At 38.5% G+C, this 25,530-nt stretch overlaps 1 protein-coding gene across 13 annotated transcripts in view; it reads left to right on the forward strand.

Annotated features, from left to right (window-relative positions):
* The first annotated feature begins 2,986 nt into the window (after positions 1-2,986).
* The window catches only part of LARP1B (La ribonucleoprotein domain family member 1B), a 35,774-nt gene continuing 13,230 nt past the window's right edge, over positions 2,987-25,530 (forward strand). For 3 of the 13 annotated variants that reach the window (XM_026073638.1, XM_026073642.1, XM_026073641.1), the window contains exons 1-10: positions 2,990-3,653; positions 9,588-9,649; positions 10,768-10,827; positions 14,676-14,856; positions 16,405-16,551; positions 17,996-18,151; positions 18,393-18,561; positions 22,352-22,496; positions 23,986-24,160; positions 24,952-25,124. In XM_026073638.1, coding sequence (XP_025929423.1) covers positions 3,362-3,653; positions 9,588-9,649; positions 10,768-10,827; positions 14,676-14,856; positions 16,405-16,551; positions 17,996-18,151; positions 18,393-18,561; positions 22,352-22,496; positions 23,986-24,160; positions 24,952-25,124 — 1,560 coding nt within the window. In that variant the 5' untranslated portion in view covers positions 2,990-3,361. Of the gene's footprint in view, positions 3,654-4,145; positions 4,241-8,276; positions 8,424-9,587; positions 9,650-10,767; positions 10,828-12,001; positions 12,148-14,675; positions 14,857-16,404; positions 16,552-17,995; positions 18,152-18,392; positions 18,562-19,338; positions 19,588-21,846; positions 22,064-22,351; positions 22,497-23,985; positions 24,161-24,951; positions 25,125-25,530 lie in introns of those variants that run through there. The other 10 variants (XR_003254822.1, XM_026073645.1, XM_026073646.1 and 7 more) reach the window with 9 other exon arrangements.

The following is a 25,530-nucleotide window of genomic DNA, read 5'->3' on the forward strand; positions in this document are numbered from 1 at the left end:
TTATTAATTTTTGAAACCTCTGTTCCCCTCTCAGATTTGGTTAAAATTAGCTAATAGCATTAAGCTGCTGGCTTTGCATATATGCATGTAGGTATACGTGTTTTTGAAGTCTTGGTTTCCTTGGAAAACCAAGCAACAGATATGAAAATTGTTTTGAACAGATAGTGTGATACTTGCTCTTGTTTTCAGGAGTGTAGATGTAAATATATACAAATACTAGTTAAACCACTGCCCTTTTTCCTAGTCAAAACTATTCATTAAGAACAGTTTCTTCCACTCCAAATAAATTTGTCACTGCAAATTGTCACTTTATTGGCATGTCCTCAATGTGCAACTTTATTGCCCCTGAATAAATTGAGCTCTTCATTGTAAAGAAAAATGCTTCCAAGAGTTTGAAAACTTTCTTTAAACTTAACCATTTCTACCTTTTTCCCTTTCTCAGTATAAAGTAAGAAAGAAGAAAGAATAATTAAGTCAGTTTTTGTACAAAAAAAATGAGATTCATTTGTGAATGTCTTTTTCCTATGTTATAAAAGGAGAATCTCATCCTTTCTTAACAATTTTTTGAACTTATATCTCCAATTATACAAATCTGCATTAAAGTGTCTATGTGATTTGCTTATAATAGCACAACAATTCCAATACATGTTTTCATTTCAAACCTATACCACAAAATGTCATTAATTTCCAAGTATCTTGAACAAAGCAAGCCCCTGGGAGGGTTTGCCTTTGAGTTAGACATGGGCCTCCACCGGGTGACAGGATCTCATCACCTCTGACTAAATAGCGCCCTCCTGGAAAAGGAGGCATCCAAGAGCCACTGCTGTGGTTCCAGATGGTTGAAGTGGTTGGTCTTGTAGAAGCTGGCTTCTATTCTTTTGAGTAGCTACTGTATCCACACTTCCAGAATTATCCTAATAATGCTTTCGTGCCTGAAGAAGTGTGAGCTCAGGTGGCTGGGTTTTTGTTTTGTGATTAAAAGGTAAACTCCATACAATCATTAAAGCAGAGAAGACTGTTGCCCCAAACAATGTATTTTGCTGATACAAAACTCTGGAAATGCAGTTATTTCTAAAACTGCTTGAAAAATACTTGATTAGTTTTATAAAAGCATGTTTAAGAAATTGCTTAGCTCATAAAATAGCCACCATCTCTTTATTTTGAAAGAAACTGAAGAAGAGGGGTAAAGCAGGGCTGAGCCTTACATCTGCTGTTTGAGAGACTGAATACAAGAAATGGGAGAGGGAAGGGTAATTTAAGAGGTGACATCTTGTGTTCAGCTGTGCAACCAAGGCAAATTTTGGGAGCACTGGGAGATGGCAGGGAGGAGACAGGAGGATTAATCTTATAGTACCAGTGGCTTTACTCATGCTGTGATCATAGCACTCCTGGGATAATACAGTGAAAGAAATGAGTATAACCTTGTAAACAAATCAGGCATAGTATGAGGGTGTATGCACTATTGCAAGATGACTTCTGGGGGATTTTTGGCTGAAGGTGAAAAGGTAGATGAAATACAGCACAATGGAGATGATAGCCACATGTGACTATGCCTAAGTATTTTTTTTAAATGTCAATTGGACATGTTCTTGAGGCTGTAGTATTACTGTCAGCATGTGCTGCTAGAAATACTGAACCAGAAATGTCTCATTTGCTACAATTAAATACATTAATTGGGGTACTGTATTTTGAGACCCCCCATCATATCTGAAGTATGGGAAAGACCTATGAAATGCGCAAAGTCCTGTGAGCATTGCTTGAGGGCCTAAACCATCCTCAATGGGGTGTGCCCGTAGTGGGATGCAGGGTTACAGCTATTGCCTTTCACTGACATGCATTTTGTTGTTTTGTCTTCTGCACTCTCATACTGCTTGCCTTTATCACCAGTATTTTATTTCAGCCTTTATTAGCCAGTTTGAAAGTAGACTGATATAAAAAAATAACATCTTTGGTTTTAATGATTTTTTAAATTGATTCATGCATTCATGTTCTTGTAAATTAAAGCAACTATGGATTTTTTTTTTAGCAGCAGAGATGAATGCTGAGATGTTTTGTTTGTGTGTTGGAGGGGGCCATTTGAGTTGTTTTTCTTCCCCTACTCTCTAGTTGTCTTTGTGGTGCTGTTTGTTAAAGCATGGGTGACACCTAAATGGATTTAATTAATGCAAGCTCATTAATCAGAAAAGGACATCTAACAAATAGTAAGGGACATACTAACAAAGTAAATAGCATCTACTGTAGGAGGTCTGCTTCTTTGGAAATGAAAATTGTGCCTGTGTTGCTCAGGCTCGCATCAACTATCCCAGAGAAAATAGTGTAGGGGAAGTGGGGGCTGTGGCTTGCTTAGGTGACTGAAATAAAACTAAGTCGTCTTTTTTCTTTTTTTTTAATGTGGTAACCCTACTTCCAAACACTGTTACTTTATGAATATTAAAGCCTTTAAAAAAATGAAAAAAAAAATCCAAGTGTGCCAGTRACACACGTGGAGGAAGACATGCACCCCAGACACAAGGAATTAGTACTTCTTTTTCCAACCACGTGGACTTCCCTCGGTAATGCTAGCTGCTCCCTGGAGGGTAAGCTGGTGCTGTGCTGGTACCGCTGAGCGCAGGGGCTCATGGCTCCCTAGCAGCATGTGCTGCTTCTTCAAAGGGGAAAAAGAGGAATGAGGGACCCCAAAACTCCGCTTTTGGCAGGTGGCGCAGCGGGGGCAGCCCTGCGTGGCGGGCGCGAGGCGCGGCGCGGCCGTTGCGATGACGCGGGTAGGGGGCCGTTGCCCCGCGGCACGCTAACGGCCGCCGGGGCGGCGGGATGGGCTCGCCCTGCTGCGCGCCGGCCCCCCCGTTGTGAGGTCATAACGCACGGGAGCGCGCGGCGGCCCGGCCCCGCTCCGCCCCTTCCTCCGCGCCCGCCGCCCCTCCCCTCTGCCTTGCTGTTACGGCCGCCGCCGCCGCCCCCCTCCGCGCGGGCCGGAGCGGCGAAGGCGCAGCGGGCACGGGCGCGCCTCCGCCCTGCCGTCGCTCCCGGTGGCGGCGGGTCGGGGCACGCGGCTCGCTCGCTCGCTGGTTCCCCTTCCCCAGCCTCTGCGCCCCGGTTGCTTGGGGCAGGGGGGGCCTCTGAGGGAGGCGCTCGCTGAATGAGCCGCGGCGGCTGAGGGCAGGGCGCGCCGGCGTGGGGCGGGAGCGGCGTCGCGGCCGGGGAAGCTGACAGGGGATCCCCTGGTGCCCTGGGAGACGGGGCGGGGCGGCGGCGAGGAGAGGAGGCGAGTCCCCTGCTTTAGCTTCCCCGCGGCGCGTCGGCGCCCCCCTGCTGCCCCCGCGGCTTCCCCTCAGGGCAGGCCCCCCGCTGGGGGCGCCGCGGCATGTCCGCGGCGCAGGTGTCCGCGGCGCCCGCCGAGCAGCAAGCCTGGGGCGCCGAGAGCGGCGGCGGCGGCCCCGCTCCCGCTCGGCCCCCGGACTCGGAGGGGAGCCGGCGGCGAGAGCCCGGCTCGCCCCGCGGCAGGGAGGCCCCGGAGGAGAGGCAGGAGGAGAGGCGGCGGTGGCTGGTGCTGGAAGCTCCGCCGCCCAGGGAAAACCCTTGGACGCGGCGCAGACCCACTCAGGAGGACCTGTCCCCGCCTGCGGCCGACGGCCAGCTCATCCTGCAGGACCCAGGTGCGGGGCGGCCGCGTGCGGGGAGGTTGTGGGCTGCTTGTTCTTTTATTTATTTCAAAACAAAGCGCGTGTCTGGGGGAAAGCGGCTCCGTCGTCCGCGGCGCACATGCGCTTTTCTTTTCTGGTGTTGTGGCGATGGGAGCCCGTTGCCCGTGCGAGGGGGCCCGGGGGCTCGTCCGCCCGCCCGCCCGCCCGCGGTATTTATTTCGAGGAGCCGACCCGAGAGCACGCTAGCTTTTTACATACATGGGCAGATCGGGAAAACGAGCGCGAAGAGGTGTGGTCTGGCCCCTGTCCTTTTCTCGGGGCCGGCGGGGTGGGGGGCGGGGGAGACGGTTAACGGACGGTTAAGACGGGTGGGACCCCGCGCCGTGGGGTGCGGGCGCGGCCGTTACATAAAGACCGGTGTGGCGAACGAGGAGTTGTTTTGGTGGGGAAGGAGTTGCTGTCGGAGTTAATTAGGGTGAGCGAGCTGATGTGCTGATGGGAGCATGCTCGCCGCTCGCTTCCTGGGAGTTGCAGTTGGTTGCTTACCCCTGGTGGGGCGCAGATTACGAGCGCGGCCCACTGCCTGGCTCCGAGTTGTGGTACTGCCAAAAGAAGACTGCTAAGCTACTTGTTTTCCTTTACTTTCATTTAGAAATACTGCTAATCCCGTTTGCTTTGCTATAGATTTATTTTTATTTTTGCCTAACGATGTGCTAAGGCCCCCTGTAAAATCCATCGCTTGACTTTGCTTTTCAATTGATTTAGATATTAGAGGGTTTCAAAGTTTACGAAATCAGTTTGCTTGCTCTGAGGATTTGAACCATTTGTGTGGAAATAGATGCAGTGAGGGTAGCCATGGCATAATTTTCTGGCCCTTAATTGCTACATGTACAATAAAGCAACTTCATAGACTCATTACTGACTGAATAGATTGCTTTGCAAAATTGGTCATTGAAGACCTGACTTGAAATTACCAAGCCACGTACTTAGGCTAGTAAAGAGTTCCTAGAAGTTAGCAAGTTTTCAGCATATTGTTCTTGGCTAGAAGCAAATCACTGACCTCAAATACATAGTTCAGCTTGTGTTTTCTGAGAATTTCAATTTCAGCACTTGCTCCTGAAAGCACCTAACAAATCTTTTTGTGATCTGACAGTCACTTTTATCCTTGAATTAAATGTGTAATTCCTTACAAAGCAAATTATGTATATTTGCAGTTTCAAGTATATGGATTTTGCAAGCAGAGAAAACAGAATACTGATCTCAAGAACAGAATACTTAGCTGAAGATCAAACTTTTTTGCAACATGCTATATATAGTTGTCTTTATCTGTTTTGTTTGGAGTACTCACACACTCCTATTTATCCATTTGTGCATAGCTTCTACAACCCGGCTTGCTGGGCAGCAGCTTGTGGTCTTGTCCATACATGAAAGAAAACTTTTCACTCGTTTGGGTTGCTCACTTGCTTTGGCAGTAACAATACTGGTACATCAGAAGGATTGGGAAAACCTGTTTTTGTTGTATTAATACCTCTAGGCCCTAGTCAGGCCTAACTGAAAATACTTAAGACAAAAAACGCTTAAGGCAAAACACAAAAATAGTTGTTGAAGGAAGGAGAAGAGAGAAGGAAGACAGTGAGTTCATACACTGCATGTGTTATATGCTTAATTTGATGGTTTCAGAGAACTTTAAATTGTTGTTCACATTTATAAAGGTTGCACTTACTGTTTGTCAGGCTAACGTTAGTTGAGTGGTTGCACTGGACCATCTTTTTCAGTGGCAAGTGTATAATATAGCAAATGTAGGAGACTTTTTGCTTGTGAAGATATGGTAAAGACATCAGTGAAGAACACATCAAGGTGTGTGTTTTGCTTTGTCCACCACTGAAAGCACCAGGAATGAGCCACCACTCTTGTTCTTGTAAAATAAAAAGAAGGTCATCTTTCCGGGCTGTTTGAAGGAAGGAATTACCATGTGCCTCCATCTGCAACAAGAGCTGTGTTTTCAAGTAACTRATTGCATATTGGCAAAGCGAAATCAGTCACACTGGGCCCTTATGGTTGCAGTAGTATGAAAATGAGTCATGTGAAATAATAAGTAGATGAGCAGCAATAGTGCTGGAGTAGAATGTAAAACTGTCCATAAAGGAGAAGGTAAAATGTAAAAGAATCTCACATCAAAGTGGTAACTTAATCCTGTTTTACATGTTGACCTTGGCTTAACTTCTTGAAACTTTCCTGACACATGCATGTATGGTATGTTCAGTGATAGTTACACACTTGAGAAGTTACTTCCACTCAGTCATCTTTTGACTCTTCGTTAAATGTGACTTTCATCTATGTTGGAGGCAAAACTGACTCTTGTCTTTGAAAGAAACTGTTACAGTCACCTAACACCAAAAGGAAAAAAGTAGTGTAAAAAGCTTAGCATTCTATTTTGGAGAAAGAAATTCTGTCACAAGCATTGTTAATACTACTTTTTTGTCTTATATGTTAGTAGGCATCAATAATGTCACAGTAAACCAAGCACGTAATGTAAACATATCTGAATTTTTCACGGTGTGTTTGTTAACATAGTTTTATGTTTGTTAACACAGTTTAATGTTTTGGAGTAAGCTTTTTATTAAAATTCTTTCTTTTAAATAGAATAATCTAACTTCAGAATTACACAGCTACTTTTACATCCTAATCTGCAGTTAGGTCTTGAAGAAAGACTTGTAGCAGTATGGAATTGCAAGTGAAATTAATGGGTTTCTATCTAATCACACTGGTCCTGAACACAGGAAGTTAGCTTTAGCATAGGCTCTCTAATGATTAAAGGTAGTACTTGTGTGTGTTTCTCCTCCTACGTTTCCCAGTAGTGCCTAACATAATAGAATATTACAGTAATTTTTCAGTTTTTCAAGTTGAAATTGTATGATTCAGAGTGGAATGGTTGCCACGAAGTTGTTCTATATAATCTTCTATCTAATCACTTTTTGCAAGGTGGCAAGATGAGCTTTTCTTTTTAACTGAGCCAACAGATGTGTATACACAGAAGCTGTGTAACAACCAGTGCTATTCCTCTATTCCTTCTCTTTCCTTTGAGTCTGTTTTTCCTTAGCTAGCTGTCAGTGCTGGGCTCTCAGTCAAGGTTAGTTATCCTTCCCCCATATAAATAAATTGCCCAGTATGAAATTGTTGAATTAATTTTATTACAAAAGTTCTCCTACTCATTTGGTGAAATCTAAGGTGCTGCCCTTTTTGTGAGCTTGTAAAAGAGAATCTAGATGACACGTTTTCTAGTCTTCATGGGATTTATATAGCTGATGTTGGTCTCTAATGATTCATTAGTTGATTATTCAAAAATAGTTTATGAAATGTATGAAAATATTCAATGAAGTAAAATATCCATGCTTCTCAAGTGGTTAAAATGAGTTTGCTTCCTAGCATGCTTGAATGATGTAGTTAATTAAGGTTACTGCACACTTCAGTCTTTTATATTGTGTTCAGTTTGTCTTACTTCACTGAATTTAATGCAGATATTGTCATGAGTTCTTGTGAATTCATTGAATGTTTAAATAGCAGCTGTGTGGTTGTGGGTTTTTTTTGTTTTTTGTTTTTTAAGAACTATCAAAAGGGAAAACATTGACAATTACCTCAACCCTGAATGCTTTAAAAACATACACTTTACGAATCGGCTTACAGCGTATATCATTTTGCATAGTACTTTCCTGTGATTTCTAAATTGAAGATCTGTTAAGAGAGAGAAATCCATCCTGCTGTCTAGGATCTAAGATACATTGCTGGCTCACTATGTTCTAGCACATGCTCCCGTTTAACCATGAAAGCTTTTGTAGAAATTGAGCCGCGGGTTGCAGCTTTCCATTAAGTAGCTAAAAAATATATATATATATAAGATAAGAAATCAATCACATATTGGTTTTTTGTCCTATTTATTGTTCAGTGCTTCTAACACTGAACAACTGTTTCTGAATGGAAATATGTGGAAGGATACAGGTGAAATAAGTACCTTGGTTGAGTTTGTCAACTATTGTGAAGAAGTTGGTCAATCTAATGCAGTTTTGCTATAAACTGCTAAAAATGTTATAGGAAATAATGTCGGCACAGATTACTGTTTTGTTTGTTTTCCAGAATACTTGGGTCATAAAACTGTGATCTGCATTTAAATTATTTTATATTCCAAGGAATTATTTTCTCAAATTTAAAAGTCGTACAAATGTGAAAAATGTGAGGTTTGGGGGGTTTTCTTGGTTTTTGTTTTTTTATAAAAAGCGCATCTGTAGGAATCCATTTGGAGAAAAAACATGATGCTGGCAGATGACGTGGCAAATGTTGCAGGTAGATCAGGTTATTTTGGTGAACTGAATTCACATATCTTATATGTAAATTGTATCTAGCTGTATTAATATAATTTGCAGTAAAATGTGGACTAAACACTAGTTCATGCTTATAGCATGCACAGGATATTTCAGGAAACAGATGAAGAGGGGTTTTGGAGTCACTGTAGGGCATGAGGGTGGGGCTCCTAGTGTGAAGCCATGATAAGGAAGATCAGTGAAGTCACTGGATGCAAAAGCGATAAGGAGATGATGTTATCCCTGTATGAAATGATAACAGTTCACTAGTGATTTTAGTCATGTCCAGTGTTTTAAGCTTGTCTTTCTATAAGATATGGAATAAGAGGTTTTCCAGGAAGAGCTGTGGCCATTTCGCTGTGTGAAAATATACGTTATGAGAACACAACTAAGATGACTGCTCTAGCTTACCAGGGGAAATTAAAAGGTGAATTAATCTGTCTAAATTMTAAATTAAAGCCTCCAAGAAAAATTGCTTGATATTAGGCAGTTTTCTTCTGTTTTTGTTTTCGTGGGKTTTTTTTTTTTTTTGGTCTGTTTCTTGGGGAGAGTTCCTAATACAAAACCTAAAACACAATTAGATGGGTAGGGAAAAATTACACAGAAAAGAAAATTGGATTCACCTTCATGTACAGAAGGGTAATTGCCTATGTGTTAAAAAGACATAGTAACTTGAAATATACTCTTTTTTTCCCTAAAGATAAGAGTAGTTGACCCTAGATAATTAGGCCAAATAATGTTGCTAAATATGAGGGAAGTAGTTCTTTCCAAGTATTTTGTTAATTCCTTGCAGATATTACTAGTTGAAATATAATGGCCTCTGTTACTCAGGAGGTCAGAYTGGATGATTATAAGGAGCTCAGGTCTTGGCTCAGAAAGGTTCTGAAAAYATATACGAGTGCAACTTCATTGCAATTGCTCATGTTTATGACAAGTAGTTTTTGTATCTTGTTGAATCTGAGCATTAAAATGTGATATCCTTATTGTAGTTTTTATAGTTCTTTTTCACCTTTCCTTTTAATTTTGTTTCACTGGTTTGACTTGATTATGGGTGATATGGCTAAATTTCCTTTTGCGTTTGAGTGATTGCTTATAAATGGAAATTACTAGGAATTATGAGTATGTAATTGCTTCTACAGAGTTTTCATGCTTGCTTAGTGATAGGTTTCATAAATGAATGCTGTATTCTAAATATAGCTTTTTATAGGGTAACTGCTTCGTACATGTTTAATGTCCTCATTTTCTTTGTTAATTACTAGGTTAAAATACCAGCATTTTGAGATAGTCTTGACCTTACAGCTGCGCAAATGCTTAAATACAGTGTTATACAGTATCCTGTACATCTAATTTTGAAGATACTTGTACACATTTTGAATGTGAGGTTTTCAGTGTTATGCCCTATTAAGTTATTGTATGGAAATATTCTTACAATAATTGACTTCAATGTTCATTAATGTTCAATGGCTTCAATACCAAGGCCACAAAAGCACCTTGGCATTATACAATAGATAGAATTGTTTAAGTGTACTTTCCTTATGTTTTTTAAATGCAGTCCCATTCTTTTTGTGAAAATATTTTTCTTCCTTTTCAGAACTACAGAATTCCACTAAAGTTATAAAAGTGTGGAAACCTAGGATGAGGAAATGCAGCAAGGTTTGTATTTGCCAGAAAAGGACGTTTAGCTATGAATTACCAGACTGCTGTGTTAGAGATCCCAGTTAATCTAACCTGTTAATCTGAATGGGCATTTAACTGTGCTGATAATGTGGTAGGAAAATGAAATAATTTCAAAGGAATATTTCTGGTTGTAAATGTTGACTGTGGTAAATGGGTGATATTATTAAAGTTAAAAGTTAGCAAGTTATTTTGAAGTTACAATGAGAAGTGTTATGTTCTGCCTTGATGATGGTTAATTTTGAAGACAGAGAAAAACCAAAAAAAGAGGGACATTTAAAACTGGAAGGAAAGCTAAAGTGGTATATTTGCAGGGAGGTAGGGAAAAGCACTTTTCACTTAAAAAAGGCATTTGGATTATATAAAACGTGAAGGGGTTACGCAGCAGCATTAGTGCTTGTGAACACAAGTGATGCTAGATTGGTTTTAGAACTTTCTTTACAAATTATGCTAATTATGTGCATGCCTGATGTTCTGTTATAAAATTATTTTTGTGACTGCAGGAGACACTGAATCCTTATACTGAAAAATTAATTTTCTAAAACTTTGTACAGACACCCCTTTTCAGAGCCACCCTTTGTTAGGTCTAATCACTGCTCAAAGCTCTCTCAAAAGCTAAAAGACTTTTAAAAGGGCAAATACCTTTAAATTGCCTAGGAAGTAACATGCAAGACAACATTTGATCTGAAAATTGTTCTATGTGTACTTAAATCATAAGTATCTGAATGTAGAATGTTTTGCTTGCTCACCATCTTTTTATGGTTATGCTCACTGAAATAAATTCTTCCTGAAGGCATTCTTTAGACAGTTGAAGTAATTACAAGCTAGGTAAGACTGTCTTCAGAACTTAAGTTATTGTTGTGTTGGACCTTGCTTTGGATGCAAATACAGTGAATAGTTGTTTCTATAGTTAATCGTTTTCTGTTTAAAAATGATGCTATATTTGATTTCTGTTGTATTTGTCAGTTTTTAAAAATTGCTACTTCTAGCAGTTCTGTTCAGAAGCATAGTCTTGCCATGAGTCATGACAGACTTCATCCATGCATTAAAAATAATTAAATCTAGTAACTGTTATAAACTGTTTATCGTCTTTGCAGGCTGGTGATTTCAATGATATCTCAAACTGGCCAACACCAAGTGAAATAGCAAACAATGAAGTAAGTGTACTTTGTTATTATTATTTTTTTTAATCACATGGATTTTTCTGCTTAATCCAGTTCCCCAAAGAGTGTGCTTTGGGTATTCTAGGATTTCTGCAGAAATGCTGCTGATAATTCAAAATACAGGTCTGTGATTAACTGTACTGATCTGAGAATTTCTGACACCTCTGCGCACACTCCCCCCCCCCCGCAACCACACACACACTATTCACCATAAGTGGTGTTTATGGATGTGTAGATAAAGATGTGGAATATTTATTCCAATATTTTAAAACTTGTATTTCCCTTTTCCACTCTTTGGGAAGTTTGTGCATAGGCTAGAGGGGCTGTAACCTTTGGGGTTGCAAACCTGCTGCACTCCCTCGTGACTTGGCATGCTTAGTGCAAAGTTGTGTCAGGAGTTATCCTTACTCCATCCCCATTCCTCTTTCCCCCTCTCTGGATCTTCAGCTAATGTCTGTTCCTTAATTCTCTTCTTTTGCCTTATCTCAAGTGATCAGTCCTCAATATATCTTACACCTCTTTTATGCTATTTTAGTTAAAAAAAAAAAAAAAAAAAAAGCAACAAAACAAAAAAACTGAAACCACAGATTACTGCAAACTATGTGGTGTCATTTCAATCTTTGTTTCAGTTCCAACAGCATCTCTGTTACATTTTGATCATTTTTTTGGTGAGGGAAACCAGATTTGGGTTCAACAGGGTGTATTTTATAATTGAAAGCTTCCACATGAAAACTGAGAAAGAGTATGTGTATATTAAAGTACCTCACATGATTAATTTGTCCTGCAGAATCAATTTCCAAAACCCTCCTCCCTCCATCATAGTAAGTCTTAACTTCAGTGTTTATATCAGCAACAAAACATCTCCAGATGTCTAACCAGGCCTTTGGTATTGCAGCTCAAAATCCTAGATGATTGTAGGTTTGACAGAACAGTATGATAGAGAATATTCTATTAGATAGAATTTGCCACTTGTAGTACCTTGTTTTACAGGATCTCAAAAAATCCTTGAGATTGTTAGAAGAATCTTTAAAATCTGAATAGATTATATACCAATAAATCAATGCTCGTTCAGTTCCTCAGATAACATTTAGAATGTTTTCAGTTTATGTGTATAGTCCATCAACAACTAGGATTTATATAAGATCCTTAAATTGACTCTTTTTTTTAGTATTTATGTGCTTCTCCATCATCAGTATTCCTATCAATTGTTAAGACGCTGAGGACTGAAGAGACTTCTCCTTCACAAGGGGACGGTGGTGATATATTTAACAATACCATGAGGGATGCATGTTGGTAGACTTGCAACCTAAAGCTGTAAGTTTATTGCATGGCATTAGAGTCGTATAACTCTGCTATGCAACAAACTCCTCATTAGAGCCATTTGTAACATAAGAAATAATTTCATCTGCGCTTTTTATACCTCAGATGTGAAATTCACAGCTTCTTCATTTTGTAAAGTCTAATAACTCAAAAATGCTGTTCCTGAAGATTGTATGATCAGTTCCACTGTCCAGTACTTTTCTCCATAACTTCCAGAGACATCTGTTGTAATAGGTGAGAAGTAGCCTTCTGTCCGCTGTGTGGAGAAATGCTGTAACAGTATCCAAAAATAATGATGTTCTCTAATATGTCCTGGTTCTCAGGAAAGGAGAGGGCTTGCTGAGCTTAGAATCAAGAGATTGAATGGCATTGAAAGGATTAAGTTTTATATCCTCTAATAATATTTTTAAAGGCTAACATTGATTTGTGACTGAGTCTAGAATATGCTCATTCTAGTATCTCTTTTTTTTTTGTTTCTTTGGGAATATTTAAGTTGGTGACTTACAAAACCATGCACTCCTGCCTTTCATATGCTTTGTCATGCTGCAGGTCTTCAACATGTACTTTACATATCTAAATTTGACATAAAAGCTAACAGTACCTTTTAGAAGTATCTGTACAGTGGCTGAAATATGTATGTAGTGTTCCATAAGAACATACATATGTGGTAGTGTCTGTCTGAAAAAGGCTAACAGTACTATTACTTTTAAGATTCTTTGCTTTATCAGATGGTCAAGATTGTATTGCATAGATGTTAATTAACCCCTTGTTGATTTATGGTGTGAAAATTGCAATATACAAATTCAYGTAGGGCATGTTACACCAAATGATACGTAGTTTATATTTAATCTCAATAAATTTGTCTAGGGAAGGTTTTGCATTCAAATTAATTATGGCATAGTTGCAGTACCTACTGTATATATTCCAGCAAGGTCAAAGCAGTCTCCACAACATAGAAATCTTTGTTTGGTGAAAATGTCTGCAAAGTTTAATTTTGCAGGTAGATATTATATCCGATCCAAACAAAGTCTTTCACTGTTCATCTAAAATGCTGTTCATTTTGCTGTCTTTGAAACTTGTTATGCTACCAAATTTCCAGGAAAGGATAATCTTCAGGATGCTGGCACTACTCAAAGACAACCAGTAAATTCCATAAAAAAAAATAATAATAAAAAAATCTATAGACATATCACAGAATCACAGAATGGTTGAGGTTGGAAGGGACCTCTGGAGATCATCTAGTCCAACCCCCCTGCTCAGACAGGGTCACCTAGAGCAACCTGTTCCAGTGCTCAGTCTCCCTCACAGTAAAGAAGTTTCTCCCTTATGTTCAGACGGAACTGCCTGTTTCAGTTTGTGCCCGTTGCCTCTTGACCTGCCACTGGGCACCGCAAACTTGCTGAGGGTGCACTCTGTACCTTCATCCAGGTCACTGATGAATAAGTTGAACAATACAGGACCCAGTATTGACCCCTGGGGGACACCGCTAGCTACAGGCCTCCAACTAGACTTTGCGCTGCTGACCACAACCCTCTGAGTGTTCTCAATCCACCTCACTGCCTGCTCACCTAGTCTGCACTTCCTGAGTTTGTCTGTGAGGATGTTATGGGAGGCAGTGTCAAAATGCTACCTGAAGTCAAGGTAGACAGCATCCACTGCTCTCCCCTCATCCACCCAGCCAGTCATTCCCTCATAGAAGGCTATCAGGTTTGTTAAGCGTGATTTCCCCTTTGTGAATTTGTGCTCACTACTCCTGATCCCCTTCTTGTCCTTCATGTCCTTGGAAATGCTGTACAGGATTAGCTGCTCCATAACCTTCCCAGTGATCGAGGTGAAGCTGACTGGCCCGCAGTTCCCTGGATCCTCCTCCTTACCTTTTCTGAAGATTGGAGTGACGTGTCTAAATACTGAAATTCCAGAAATGCAGATCCAGAGGTTCTTAAAATTAAGCTGTTACACCTAAATTAACATTGCAAACATGCTGTTCACGTCTCTGATCTGCCCAAATACCTCTGCGTCCTCTGGTCTTTGGTTCATGTTCTGATTTAATGAAACAGAATTGACAGAGTTAAGACCCTTGGCTCCTTAAGGTTTACATGAACATTTGGCTTCTGGTGAGATTGTACAGCATCATGTGAGTTTCTGATTCATCATGCAGTGTTCTGTAAGCACAGCTTTTTAAAGATAGTCTGAATAGTAGTTATTAGTAAGTAACACTTTTTTTCTTTCCTATAAAATAAATTTCTATTTTGAAATATGATTATTGTGCATCCTGCAATTCTACATCTTCAGTTAAAAAAAGATATTTTTTTACTTGAATTCTTTTCATAGTCTTGCAGAACAAGTAGAGAATAGAAAACAGAAGTATTTAAAATGAGGCTTTACAAAGCAACACAGTTCTGAAAGCTCACCCTCTTGAAGAGGTTGAGATGAACTGATAATAAAGGCAAGGCATTTTTAATAGGTAAAGGGACTTTGTAACTTTTGCTGTCATCAGGAATACAATCAGAAATAATTATCAGCATCTTTTGCAGAGTAAGACCACAAACCACAGTAAGAAGCCAATAAACAGAAAAGAAAAGGAGGAGAAATCTGATAGAAAAAGCAATAATGAAATCAAAGACAACCTGGAGGCAAAGCCAGATGGTCCAGGAGACAGTATTAGCAAAGATGAAGCTCAAACTAATAATCAAAGGAAAAAAGGTCAGTCTGGGTGCTATGTATAATGCAGTACTACAGCAGTGATACAGTTACATTAATTCCAGTTGAATGACTTGATGAAACTTTTTGTTTTCCATTTTCTACATGATAACCGGATATTTTGTTTTGTATTAGGAAGCTTAAAACTGGCTTCCTTTCTTAGATTTTGGAGTGTTGCGTTTAATCAAATAGGAAGTTCTGGGGAAAAAGCAGCTCATGTCCTGCTGATGTGATGTGGAGCTCTGACAGACAAACTCTGGAAAATTTTAGCATAGTAGTTCAAACCATTACTGCCTTCCACCTCTTTATTCTACTAAATAAATTGCACTGTGTTCATTTAAGTTATTTTTTAAAGTATATTTTTGTTACCATGTCATCATTTTAATTTTAATATTTTACTGCTAACTTGCACATTAAAGAGATCTCTTAAAAACTAAGCTAAGGTCTTCATTTCCTCCTTATTCAATCTGTCATATTAAAAATAGGAATCAAACTTTGTATCTTATTTGGTCAATGAACTTGAGGAGACTGGATAGTTTAAGATAAAGCTGCCATCAGCTGTTTGTTTTGTGTTTCACTGCCCATGTTTCTTCAGGTACTAAAGATCTTTGTTGTTCAGATTTGTTAATCTTGCTATGTGTGTGTTTTTTGTTTTTTGGTTGTTTTTAAGAAAAATTCTGTATTGCTTAATCAATGTAGCTTTTAATTTTTTCAATCTAAGTTGAAATTTACAAGTCAAACAGCTCAGGAATATAAGCTGTTTTCCCCCCCACTGTGGCTAACACATTTTATGCATTTATTATATTTCATGGCTACAAAAAGTATGGCACCTACAATACCTATGAAGTATAGAATAGCAAGCATCATCATTAAGATTATGGTCAGTAGATACTTTAGGTCAGCCTACAACAAAATAGAGCTTTGGTAGTTTTTTTGTTATACATGAATGAATTTAATCCGAGTATCTTGAGATAAAAATATTGTACCACTAAATGAGCTCTCAGGAAGATGTTCATGGTCTGTGATTGAAATCTTTGTTTTAGTGGTTAACCTGGTGTGTTGATTTTCACCTTTACATTTCATATGCAAGATGTGAGATTATTTATGTAAGTAACGAATTTACTATATGTGTGTGTATATATATWAAAAAAAATGTATTTTCAAATGTAAGCTCCATTACCAGGAATTTACAGCCATTTAAGTGTCAAATATATACACACACGCACATATATATTTGACACTTAAATGGCTGTAAATTCCTGGTAATGGAGCTTACATTTGAAAATACATTAAAATAAAAAAGCTCACCTTCAGTTAGTGTGTGTAAAGCTCAGGTAAAGTTATCTTTCAGTTTGAGATGTTCTTGTTTACTGTATTTCTTATTGTTTAGTCATTTGTGATATCTTAAAATTTTGACGTAGAAACTGGGAGAAGTTTAAAACTTTTGGACATAAACTGTTACTAGTTTTAGAAGAAGAATTATCTAGAATCTTTTAGAGAGCTGAATCCTCAAGTAATCCTACAGTTAAGAGCAATATTTATTTTTTTAAGGTAACAGGCAGAAATGGGTGCCACTTCATTTGGATGATGTAAAGCCAGATAGTCAAGAAGGACCAGGCTCTCGAACTAGCTCAAGATCTCAGCTGGAAACAAACAAGTTAATAGTATCTCATAACAACAGATGTAATGAGATGAGAAGTAAGTAGTTTTCAATCTCTTTGGTTCTTCTTAATTATGGCAAATGAAGGGTAACTTGAAACTTGTTGATTGAACATTAGTGTCAGCTCAAACAAAGCATAGTAGGGACCAGATATGCTGAAAGTGCTATGATGCTCTTCCCTCCCTGTTCCACCACCCTCATGGATAATACCACATAAGTAGGCATTAGATTGGCTGTTCGTGTTGAAACTTGACTTTGCCAACACTAGAAAAGCTAGCGTCAGTATTTGCCAATGACCTACATATATAAATAAATAAATTGTATTGTAGTTTAATAAATAAATGTTCCATTAGAAAGCTGTGTTTAAATACTTACTATCAGATTTTTTTGAACCTCTTAACAAACTTGTCAGAGTTGTAATGTCTCGGTTCTTGATTCTGCTGAGTAACTGAGCTTGGGAACAGTCTATCTTTACAGTGTGTGCTGATGCTCTGAACCAGAGCCTTGTATTTTTCTCCTCATAGCTACCCGCTGTGTCTTGGGCCACAGTTTCACAGTGCAGAAAGTTATGGTAATACCTTCATAACATGCCTGCTTTGTCCTGCTCTACTCCTGTTCCCACAGCTTGTTGCTACCAGCGCAATTGCTTATGGAACTTCACTGAATTTTGTTTTGGCAATTCTCCTGATGTTGTTTTTTCCTTTAAGTTGGACCAATTCCATCAGTTGTGGGTCTTGTTTCTCAGCATGGTCCCACCAAAAGTAATCACTAGCACAATGGAGGGGGAAATGGGCAACAGCTGGTACTGCTTCTGAATAATTCTGTATGGTAAAATAACATCTTTGGATGTTCTGAATGCTGTTTGTCAGAAGGCAGAAATCTTAGTCTGTGTGTAGCTCTTTTGTTTATATATTTGCATTTCAGTTTTAGAATTGCAATATGCATTAACAATTTAAGTGTTTGCTCAGCATAATAATTGGTGCTAGACACTACTGAGATCAGATTTGTGATATCATTTTAGGAATATTGGTACATAGGTTTGATCTGGGCATGCGAGGGGTAGAAAGGGGACTGGAAATTTTTACTAGTGCATCACTTTTCTCCAGAATATATTTCTCAGGAATTCTATGATCAAATGAATGGAAACTTGTAGAATGAACTCTGCCTCAAGGCTGTAGTGATTCAAGACTAGTTCCAGTGTGAAAGAGTGTAAAATCTCTAAACAGCCAATGTTTCCAAAGAGCAGTAAATAAAAAAAACTTGTTTCAGGCTTAAATACAACAGTAGTCCTTGAGGGACGCTTTGAGGCTAATCATATATTCTGCAGTGTCATTTCCTTCAGCCTTTCTGAACATCCAAAAAGTGATGTATGCTTTTCTGTGGAATGTTTTATGGTTAATACCCAGGAATAAATATGAGATTACTCAGTTATACTGTGATATTTAATTATGATTGCAAGTATTATGCTTTTTTGTCTTAAAGATTGGTGTCGTGATAGAGACAAGAGAGATGATCATGACGAAGTGTGCAGCGTGAGAAGTGAGGGTGGCAGTGTTCGAGGGTCCTCCAGGGGCAGAGGAAGAGGACGAGGCAGAGGAAGAGGACGAGGCAGAGGAAACCCTAGAAGTATGCAAAGAAGTAGGTGTTTAGCAAAAATTTTAAAACTATTTAATATTAAGGTTTACACGTGAAATAGGAGTTGTCTCAAAAACTATATCCTGTTACTTTATGTAGTTAAGTAGCTTGAGATATTTTGAAATCAGATGCTGAATTCCAACAGTAAGTAGCAGTGTGTATCATGTGTGTATCTTAAAATATTTGTATGCTGAACTTCAATATTTTTAATCATTTTTATTCTGTTTTCTTCTTTATTTTGAAGTAAACTTTGAATATTCAGTTGGTTGTCAGGAACTATATGGTGAAAGAACTGACCAACCATTTCAACCTGAGCTTAACACTAGTATGATGTATTATTATGATGATGGAACAGGAGTGCAAATGTATTCTGTGGATGAAGCACTTCTCAAAGAATATATTAAACGTCAAATGTAAGTAGACTGCTTAATGTACATATATTTTTAAAGAGATCCATTTAAGATAAAATAACTTATTTCAAACAGTGTTTAATCGTTATCATCCATATACTGATGAAGATTAAGACACTTCAATTTAACTTTTTGATTTGGCTATTACCAGTATATGTCTGTCTGAATTTATTCACTACGGAGGTGGAAAAAATGGGTGATTGGGAAGTAGAAATTTTAAGGAAGCTGTTCTGCATCTTGTGCTGTAGTCTGGCTCTAATTCATATACCTGCTTTATTTATGGTACCTAGCCCTCTTTTTATGTTGTCATGTGGCTGAGATTGGATATGCTTGTGTTTTTGAGTACWGTTAGTCTGTTTGCCTGTAAAGCTCTTTTCTGGGTAATGTAGCTAGAGGTTTCCCTTATTTGCTCTCAATTTCACTTTGAGAAGTCTTGTTAGTTTTATGTTTTCAGAGTGCTTCACCTGAAACAGCTAACTGAAAGGGAAAAGTTTTGCAATGATACTTGATTTTTCAATAATCTGAAATATTTGCTTTCTCGTGTACACCATGAGGGAATGAGAAAACATCTAGAAGACTGATTATCACCATGAGGCGTGTCAAAAAAGGGCCTGGAACCCACTAGCTCATTTTAAAAAGACAGTTTCCACCACTGGCAGATGTTTCATCTTCTGTACTTGCAGTGGCATTTCTGTGATGCCTTTGTGGTGGTTTTTTATTGCCCTTGTATTCCATAAAGCAACTTGATTATTTTATTCTTGCTTCTTTTGTTACAGTTGACGCAAAAGGAAGAAAAAAGCCTCTTTAAGGGCAGAAAGTATCTGACATGTGGCTATCAACTTCAAAACTTCTATTGCAGTCTTTTTTGTTACTCTTGCTGCCAGGCCCCTATGAGACCTGACAGTGGACATGTACCCCCATGTCAGGATAATCGGCCTGCACTGTCCTCAGACAAGTGAGGGAGGAGCACAGACACTCCACTGTTGGCCAGATTTCTGGGCATGCAGTGTAGAATCCAGACCTTCTAAGGTAGGACATGATGATGTCCCCCTCTGCTGAGAAAATGTCAGTTACAGCATTGGTCACATCTGACTTCTGATTATATTTGTATTTTATTTTAGCAACAAGAGGTTGGCAGGTGTCAATAAAAGACTTAGCATGGCTGGTTACACAGAGTCATTGGTTGCTTATCTGATGGAGACTCCTAAGATGCTTGGATTATGTAGTTTGCTTTTCACGAGAGAGATTCTTGAGCAGGTTTAGAACATAACTTCACAGTTTTTATACTCCTTTTGAAAAAATGGTGGTTTTGTTACCTAGTCACTTCTTTTATCACATTAAGAAAGTGATGGGAAACCAAGTTTATTCATCAGTTGCCTATTACTAGCTTCAAAAAGGAGATGGTTTTGTCTGTCTTTCATAATTTGGTTATAAAATATTGAAGTGAATATGTCAAAGAAGAAAGCAAATACAAAATAAAGCTACATAGAACTGCTAGCTCTCAGAGTTCCTTACAGAGTCCAAGATAAATGAGGATATGTTAGAGGAGTAAGATTGTTCTGAGTCCTAGTGTATTGATGAATTTTAGAACTGTTTACCAGCTTAATAGGAAAAATCTTGGAAACTGCATCCAACTGAATTGATTTGTAATTACAGTAAGCAAGACACTGTCAAGCAGTTTTTGTCCCAAGAACCAGCTTTTGATATGTGAAGAAAGAGGAATATTTGTATTACACTTAAAAATATCTTCAATGCTTTTAGTTACAGTTTGAAATAGTTGGCCTGAAAAGTGTCTCAGTGCTTAGGAACTCTTCAGTTTGTAACATACATACACAATAGAGTAGAACTCTATTGAATTCATCTTCTTAAAAAACAAACAAAACAAAATAAACTCTAGTTGTGCATTCAAGTCTGCATCAATTAAAAAATAAGTTAAAAGACTGGGGAAAATGAGAAAGAAAAAACACTGGGGAGGTTTCAGATTTGTCCCTCTACGTGGAGCAAACTTGTGCGTTGTCTTCATTTATCATTAATGGTCTTTCAAATTCCTTTCTCTAGAGTGATGGACATCAGATGAGGCAGTTTGAGTCAAGTTCAGTCATTATCCATTCCTGTTTRTGGAGTTTTTAACTAGGTGAATCATTACAAGGTTTTACCTTTACTGAATAATTGTAAAGGTAGCATTAGCAAAGTGTTGGTATATGGCTTTTGTACTTGTTTATCTTCTAGACTGGGAGAGGAAGAGGAACATAGCATTTCAGAACAGTATATAGAGTATTCTTGAAAGAAACCTGGCTCCTCTTTGTGCGTAGTTGCTTCACTGATCAGTTTACTTAGCTCTGAATAGGAGCTTAATTCTCTGAAAGCCTTATTCTCTTCTCTGGTTGCTCCGATTTACCAGGAGTGGTTTCATTTGTCATATGTCTTATTGTCCAACTTTGAGGCTTTTGTATTCATTCTATTTTGGAGCTGAGAATTTCTTATCGAGAGCTTTTGCTTCAAATTTCTTTAGCTACCAAAAGTTTTAGAGAGGAACAGTATCAAGCTTCTCCTTGGGTCAATGATGGCATCACAGTGCTCTCCTTTTGATAGCTTTGTCCTTGAGCCCAACTTCAGTGGAGACTCTTAGCATTTTATGCTTTGAAATTAAAATTAACTTCATTTATATTTGCATGTCTTTTTTTTTTCTTTCTTTCTTTTCCTCAGCGTTTTGATGCTCTCTTCTCTTATTATGCACTACACCTATTTCTTTGCCATGGAATTTTAATTGATCTTCATTAAATTCCTTACTGCCTGTGTTTTTCTGAACCTGACAGGGAGTAGTATTGGATTTAATATGCAAACTCATGGTATGATGTGCAAACTTTGAAAGGCCTAGTTTTTAGTCATCATAGTCAAATTGTTTTTCCGTTCCTTTTCATAGGATGTCTTCTGGTTCCGTTGCTTTGTATGACAGATCATGATTTGAATTCCTTTCTGTTTTGCTTCACTTAGTACGAAACATCTTGACACCAGGACCATTTCATACAGCAACTTCATTGTTTAAGATTTGCCTTTCTGTAACTTCAGCTTTGTTGTTTAAGAAGATTTGCCTTTCTGTTACTTCTTTGTCCCTCATCTCTCTCTTTCTGTGATATTGTCAGATTCCTGAAGTGGTCCTCTTCTTTATCTGCTAAATATAATTTATTTTTTTAGACTTTACTTTTCTCCATGAACTGTTGTCCCTTTTGGCCAAGTTTCATGAAAAATACAAAATTAGTTATTTTTGTTTTCTTATCTTCCCACAAGCATGCTTTAAGTATGATTCAGAATGCATATGTGCCTCAAAACTCAGATAGGATGTTCAAACCTTCTAATGTACTGGAAACCAGGAAAAGAAAATATATAGCTCAAGGTGAAGGTGCACTGATACCACTATGTGAGAAGTAACTTACACTCTGACTGTAAGCAGTAGCTGTCCTTCATTTATATGGAGGCTAAGAGAATATTGTTTCCTTCTGTTCATGTAAGTAAAGGAGGGTGAGGGGTGAAAGATAAATTGAGCATAGTTTTTCCTTATGCAGTTCATATATGCGAATGTTGATACAGGATCATAAGTCACTGCTAACATACTGAGTACGCATGCTGTTCTGTAACTCTTTCCTATAATAACAAACCTGTTGAAAGAACACTTTTGTTGATAACAAAGCATGCTCAGTTTAAATGGAGAACTTTAACAAGGAATATCTAGGTTACTATTTTAGGATCTTCTTCAACCTATAGTAGGCTCATATTTGCATGTATCTCTCTCCAGTGAGTACTATTTCAGCACAGAAAATTTGGAAAGAGACTTCTTTCTGAGGAGAAAGATGGACCAACAAGGATTTTTGCCCATTTCATTGATTGCTGGCTTCCATCGGGTGCAAGCTTTGACTACAAATGCTGCGCTCATTTTGGAGGTAAAGTAATTCAAAAGTATGCATGTAGAAATTTGCTTAGTTTAATTTTGTGCTGTCACTTAAATTTAATGGTAAGTCTGTCAAGAAAAATTTGTTTGCAATGACAAGAATCCACTAAATAGGCTGTAAATGGAAAAGTTTGTTTTTGTTTTTTTTAATGTATTTCTTCCTGTTTTACTGGAACTGTGGGCAGAATGCTACAGGAAGTGCTTTCTTTTATTTTTTCTAAACATTCTGAGAGAGGCTACAAAAGGAAGAGATGGTAAAGGGCAGCCATTATAGATGTCTGTTCTTCCATTCATGCTTGTAAATAAACTGAAAGCTATATCTGAAAGATTACAGGGCCATTAATTTAGTATACTACACTAAGTTTACTTTGTTTTTCTTTTAAGAATCCTGATATGTGCCAGTGTATAGAATAAGTTCTACTCACTGCTGCACTTTTCAGGATCCTGTTTTGAATCTGAGGGAAAAACTGCCAGAAGTTGAGAGAAGTGTGGTCTTTGACACTCACGCAAGGTGTTTGTATGTGCACCTTGATAAAGGTGTACAGGATAAAGTGCTGATAAAGGCATAATAAAGGCACTCTTCTGTTCACTGCATAATACAGTGTGCTTGGCATTACTGAATGAATTAAATGAATTAGTGGAGATAGTAGCTTCTGTCAGCAGTGGCCCCCCTGGAAAGGTGGAGCTACCCCCCCAGAAAACACTGTCACGAGCAACCCCAGAGTACTGATCTTGGATCACTCTTGGACTTACTGTTTAAGTGTATGTTAGATTTTATACCCAGTTTCCCCTATGAAGTCTTTTAGCAAGTCCAAGCAAATTTCATTTTTGACCATGAAACTATTTGTTTCCTCCTTATCTAAGAGACAGTCTAAAATGTCTTTCTTAATGTAAGAGTTCCCTTGCTACTTCAGAAATGCATATATCCTTGTTAGACTAGAAGTCCTCACATGCACTGTGCTGACTAGTGAGCAATTCTTTGCTCTGAAGAAGGATAAACTCTTCTTTCTCCCTATGATCTTTGGCATGTCCCAGTGTGGAGTGTCTCAGGATCTTACTTTCTGTATCGGTCTCTGTGTAACATCAGACAGGATGAATACTTGCATTGGGGCTGTTAGCCTGCTTTAGAACAAAGGAGAAAAAGGAAGAGGAATGCAGGGGTTGATGTTTGATTTGGAGAGGCAGCAATATGGCTAGGAAGGTGAGGGAAAGGGGTTTGGTGCCCTGACACAAGGAAGAGATTGAAAATTGGGGGGGGGGGGCGATACTTGATCCAGTGAAAATTTTTTGAATGGATGTCTTAGGAAGGAAAAGCTAAGCTACACTTGTATTGCAAAGAACGGRGAGTGATTTGGGGGAACAAGCACAGAAGTTCAGATTCCTTTCTGAATTACTGTGTAAAGAGATGATTATCTTGTGTCCGTGGAGAGAATGGTGCTGGATATGTAACATTTTACAGTTGTAATATGCTTATGACACAGGCCCTACAGGACAGTACGGAAGTTGAAATTGTGGATCAGAAGATAAGGAAAAGGGTTGATCCAGAAAAGTGGCCAATTCCAGGTCCTCCTCCACGTAATCTGCCACGGACTGACTTTTCTCAGCTCATCAACTGTCCAGAATTCATACCAGGCCAAATTTTTGGCTCGCATACTGGTAAAGGATTTTATTTTATAGAAACATAAGTTTAGGGATGTGTGTCTAACTTAGGAAATGATGTTCATGATACTGATTTCCTAGCACACGCTGTACATTTGGTTATGCTTTATTCAGCTGATACAACTGTCAGCCTTGCAATTGCCAGTTCATGTGGCTGATGTGACAGTAGATAAAAATGTCTTTTATGGCTGTGAGCATTCTCCGGAATAGGATATGATGGATTACAATCCTTTATTGTTAATATAATATGATTAGTTGTTTTAAGTTAGTCATAAAATTGTGTTCATTTTGGTAGCAGCTGAAAGTTAACTCTCTATTTGGTGCATCCTGGTTTTGGATGGGGATTTCATTCATATTATTAATAGGGAGATGGCTTTGTTTGCTGACAATCCTTGGCAAGTAAATCTTAAAACAGACAAACGAACAAAAAAACCCCACTGTTGGCAGGAAGTAAATGGGAAGAATGCAGACCAAGTTAGGCACCCATCCATAGAGTTGGAGGGTGGTGTGGAGCAAACGTCCTTTATGATGCTATTCTTGTCTTCTGAATAACGGATAATTTCTCTCAGACTGTTTGAGACACTTCTCATGTAAATAAGTTCCCAAAAACTGATCTTTCCCTAAAATGTTGAGTGAACAGTAAGAAGTAATTTCCTAAAAATGAAAAAAAAATTCTGCTGATCAATGTTAGATTTAACTATGGAGATAGAAGAATGGTAGCTGCAGTTATAGGAAAAAATAATGGAGCAATAAAAAAGAGGAACTGAACTACTGTCTTCCAATGTTAGAGTCTGCACCAAGTTCTCCAAGAACGGGCAGCCCACTGAGTCCAAAGGAAAACACTGACACAAGTAATTTTCAGACAATGTCTAAAGGATTGTCTACAAGTTTGCCTGATTTGGACTCTGAACCTTGGATAGAAGTGAAAAAGAAGCATCGTCCATCCACGGTCAAACCAAAGGTAAAATCAAACAMCTTTTGATTATGTTTAAATTAAAATGCAAAATCTTTTCTATTGTTTGCCTACTTTTGGGATATACTGTAAAATGTCTTTCACACTGTARTATCTGTGATGCTTAATAGTGCAATACAGTTAGTGTGTTCAGTTCTCACTCTATCCAGACTTAGAATAATTAGGTGCATTTAAAGTCCTGATCCAAGACTCAGTAAAGTGAAAAGGAAATACATCTTTTTTTCGTGCTGAGGGACAGCTGAACCTGTTCATTATTGAAAAATCTATTGTCATGTGTGTTGAGAATTGTCCTAAAAGCTTTTGGTAGAATTACTTAGAACAGTAATTTACTCCTTTGTAAGCTTAATAAATATTTGAAAGTGGCTATATTGTTTCTAATTCCCATACATTCATT

The sequence above is a fragment of the Apteryx rowi genome, unplaced genomic scaffold (genome assembly GCF_003343035.1).
Source record: "Apteryx rowi isolate R43461 unplaced genomic scaffold, aptRow1 scaffold_371, whole genome shotgun sequence".
In the NCBI taxonomy this organism is placed as follows: domain Eukaryota; kingdom Metazoa; phylum Chordata; class Aves; order Apterygiformes; family Apterygidae; genus Apteryx; species Apteryx rowi.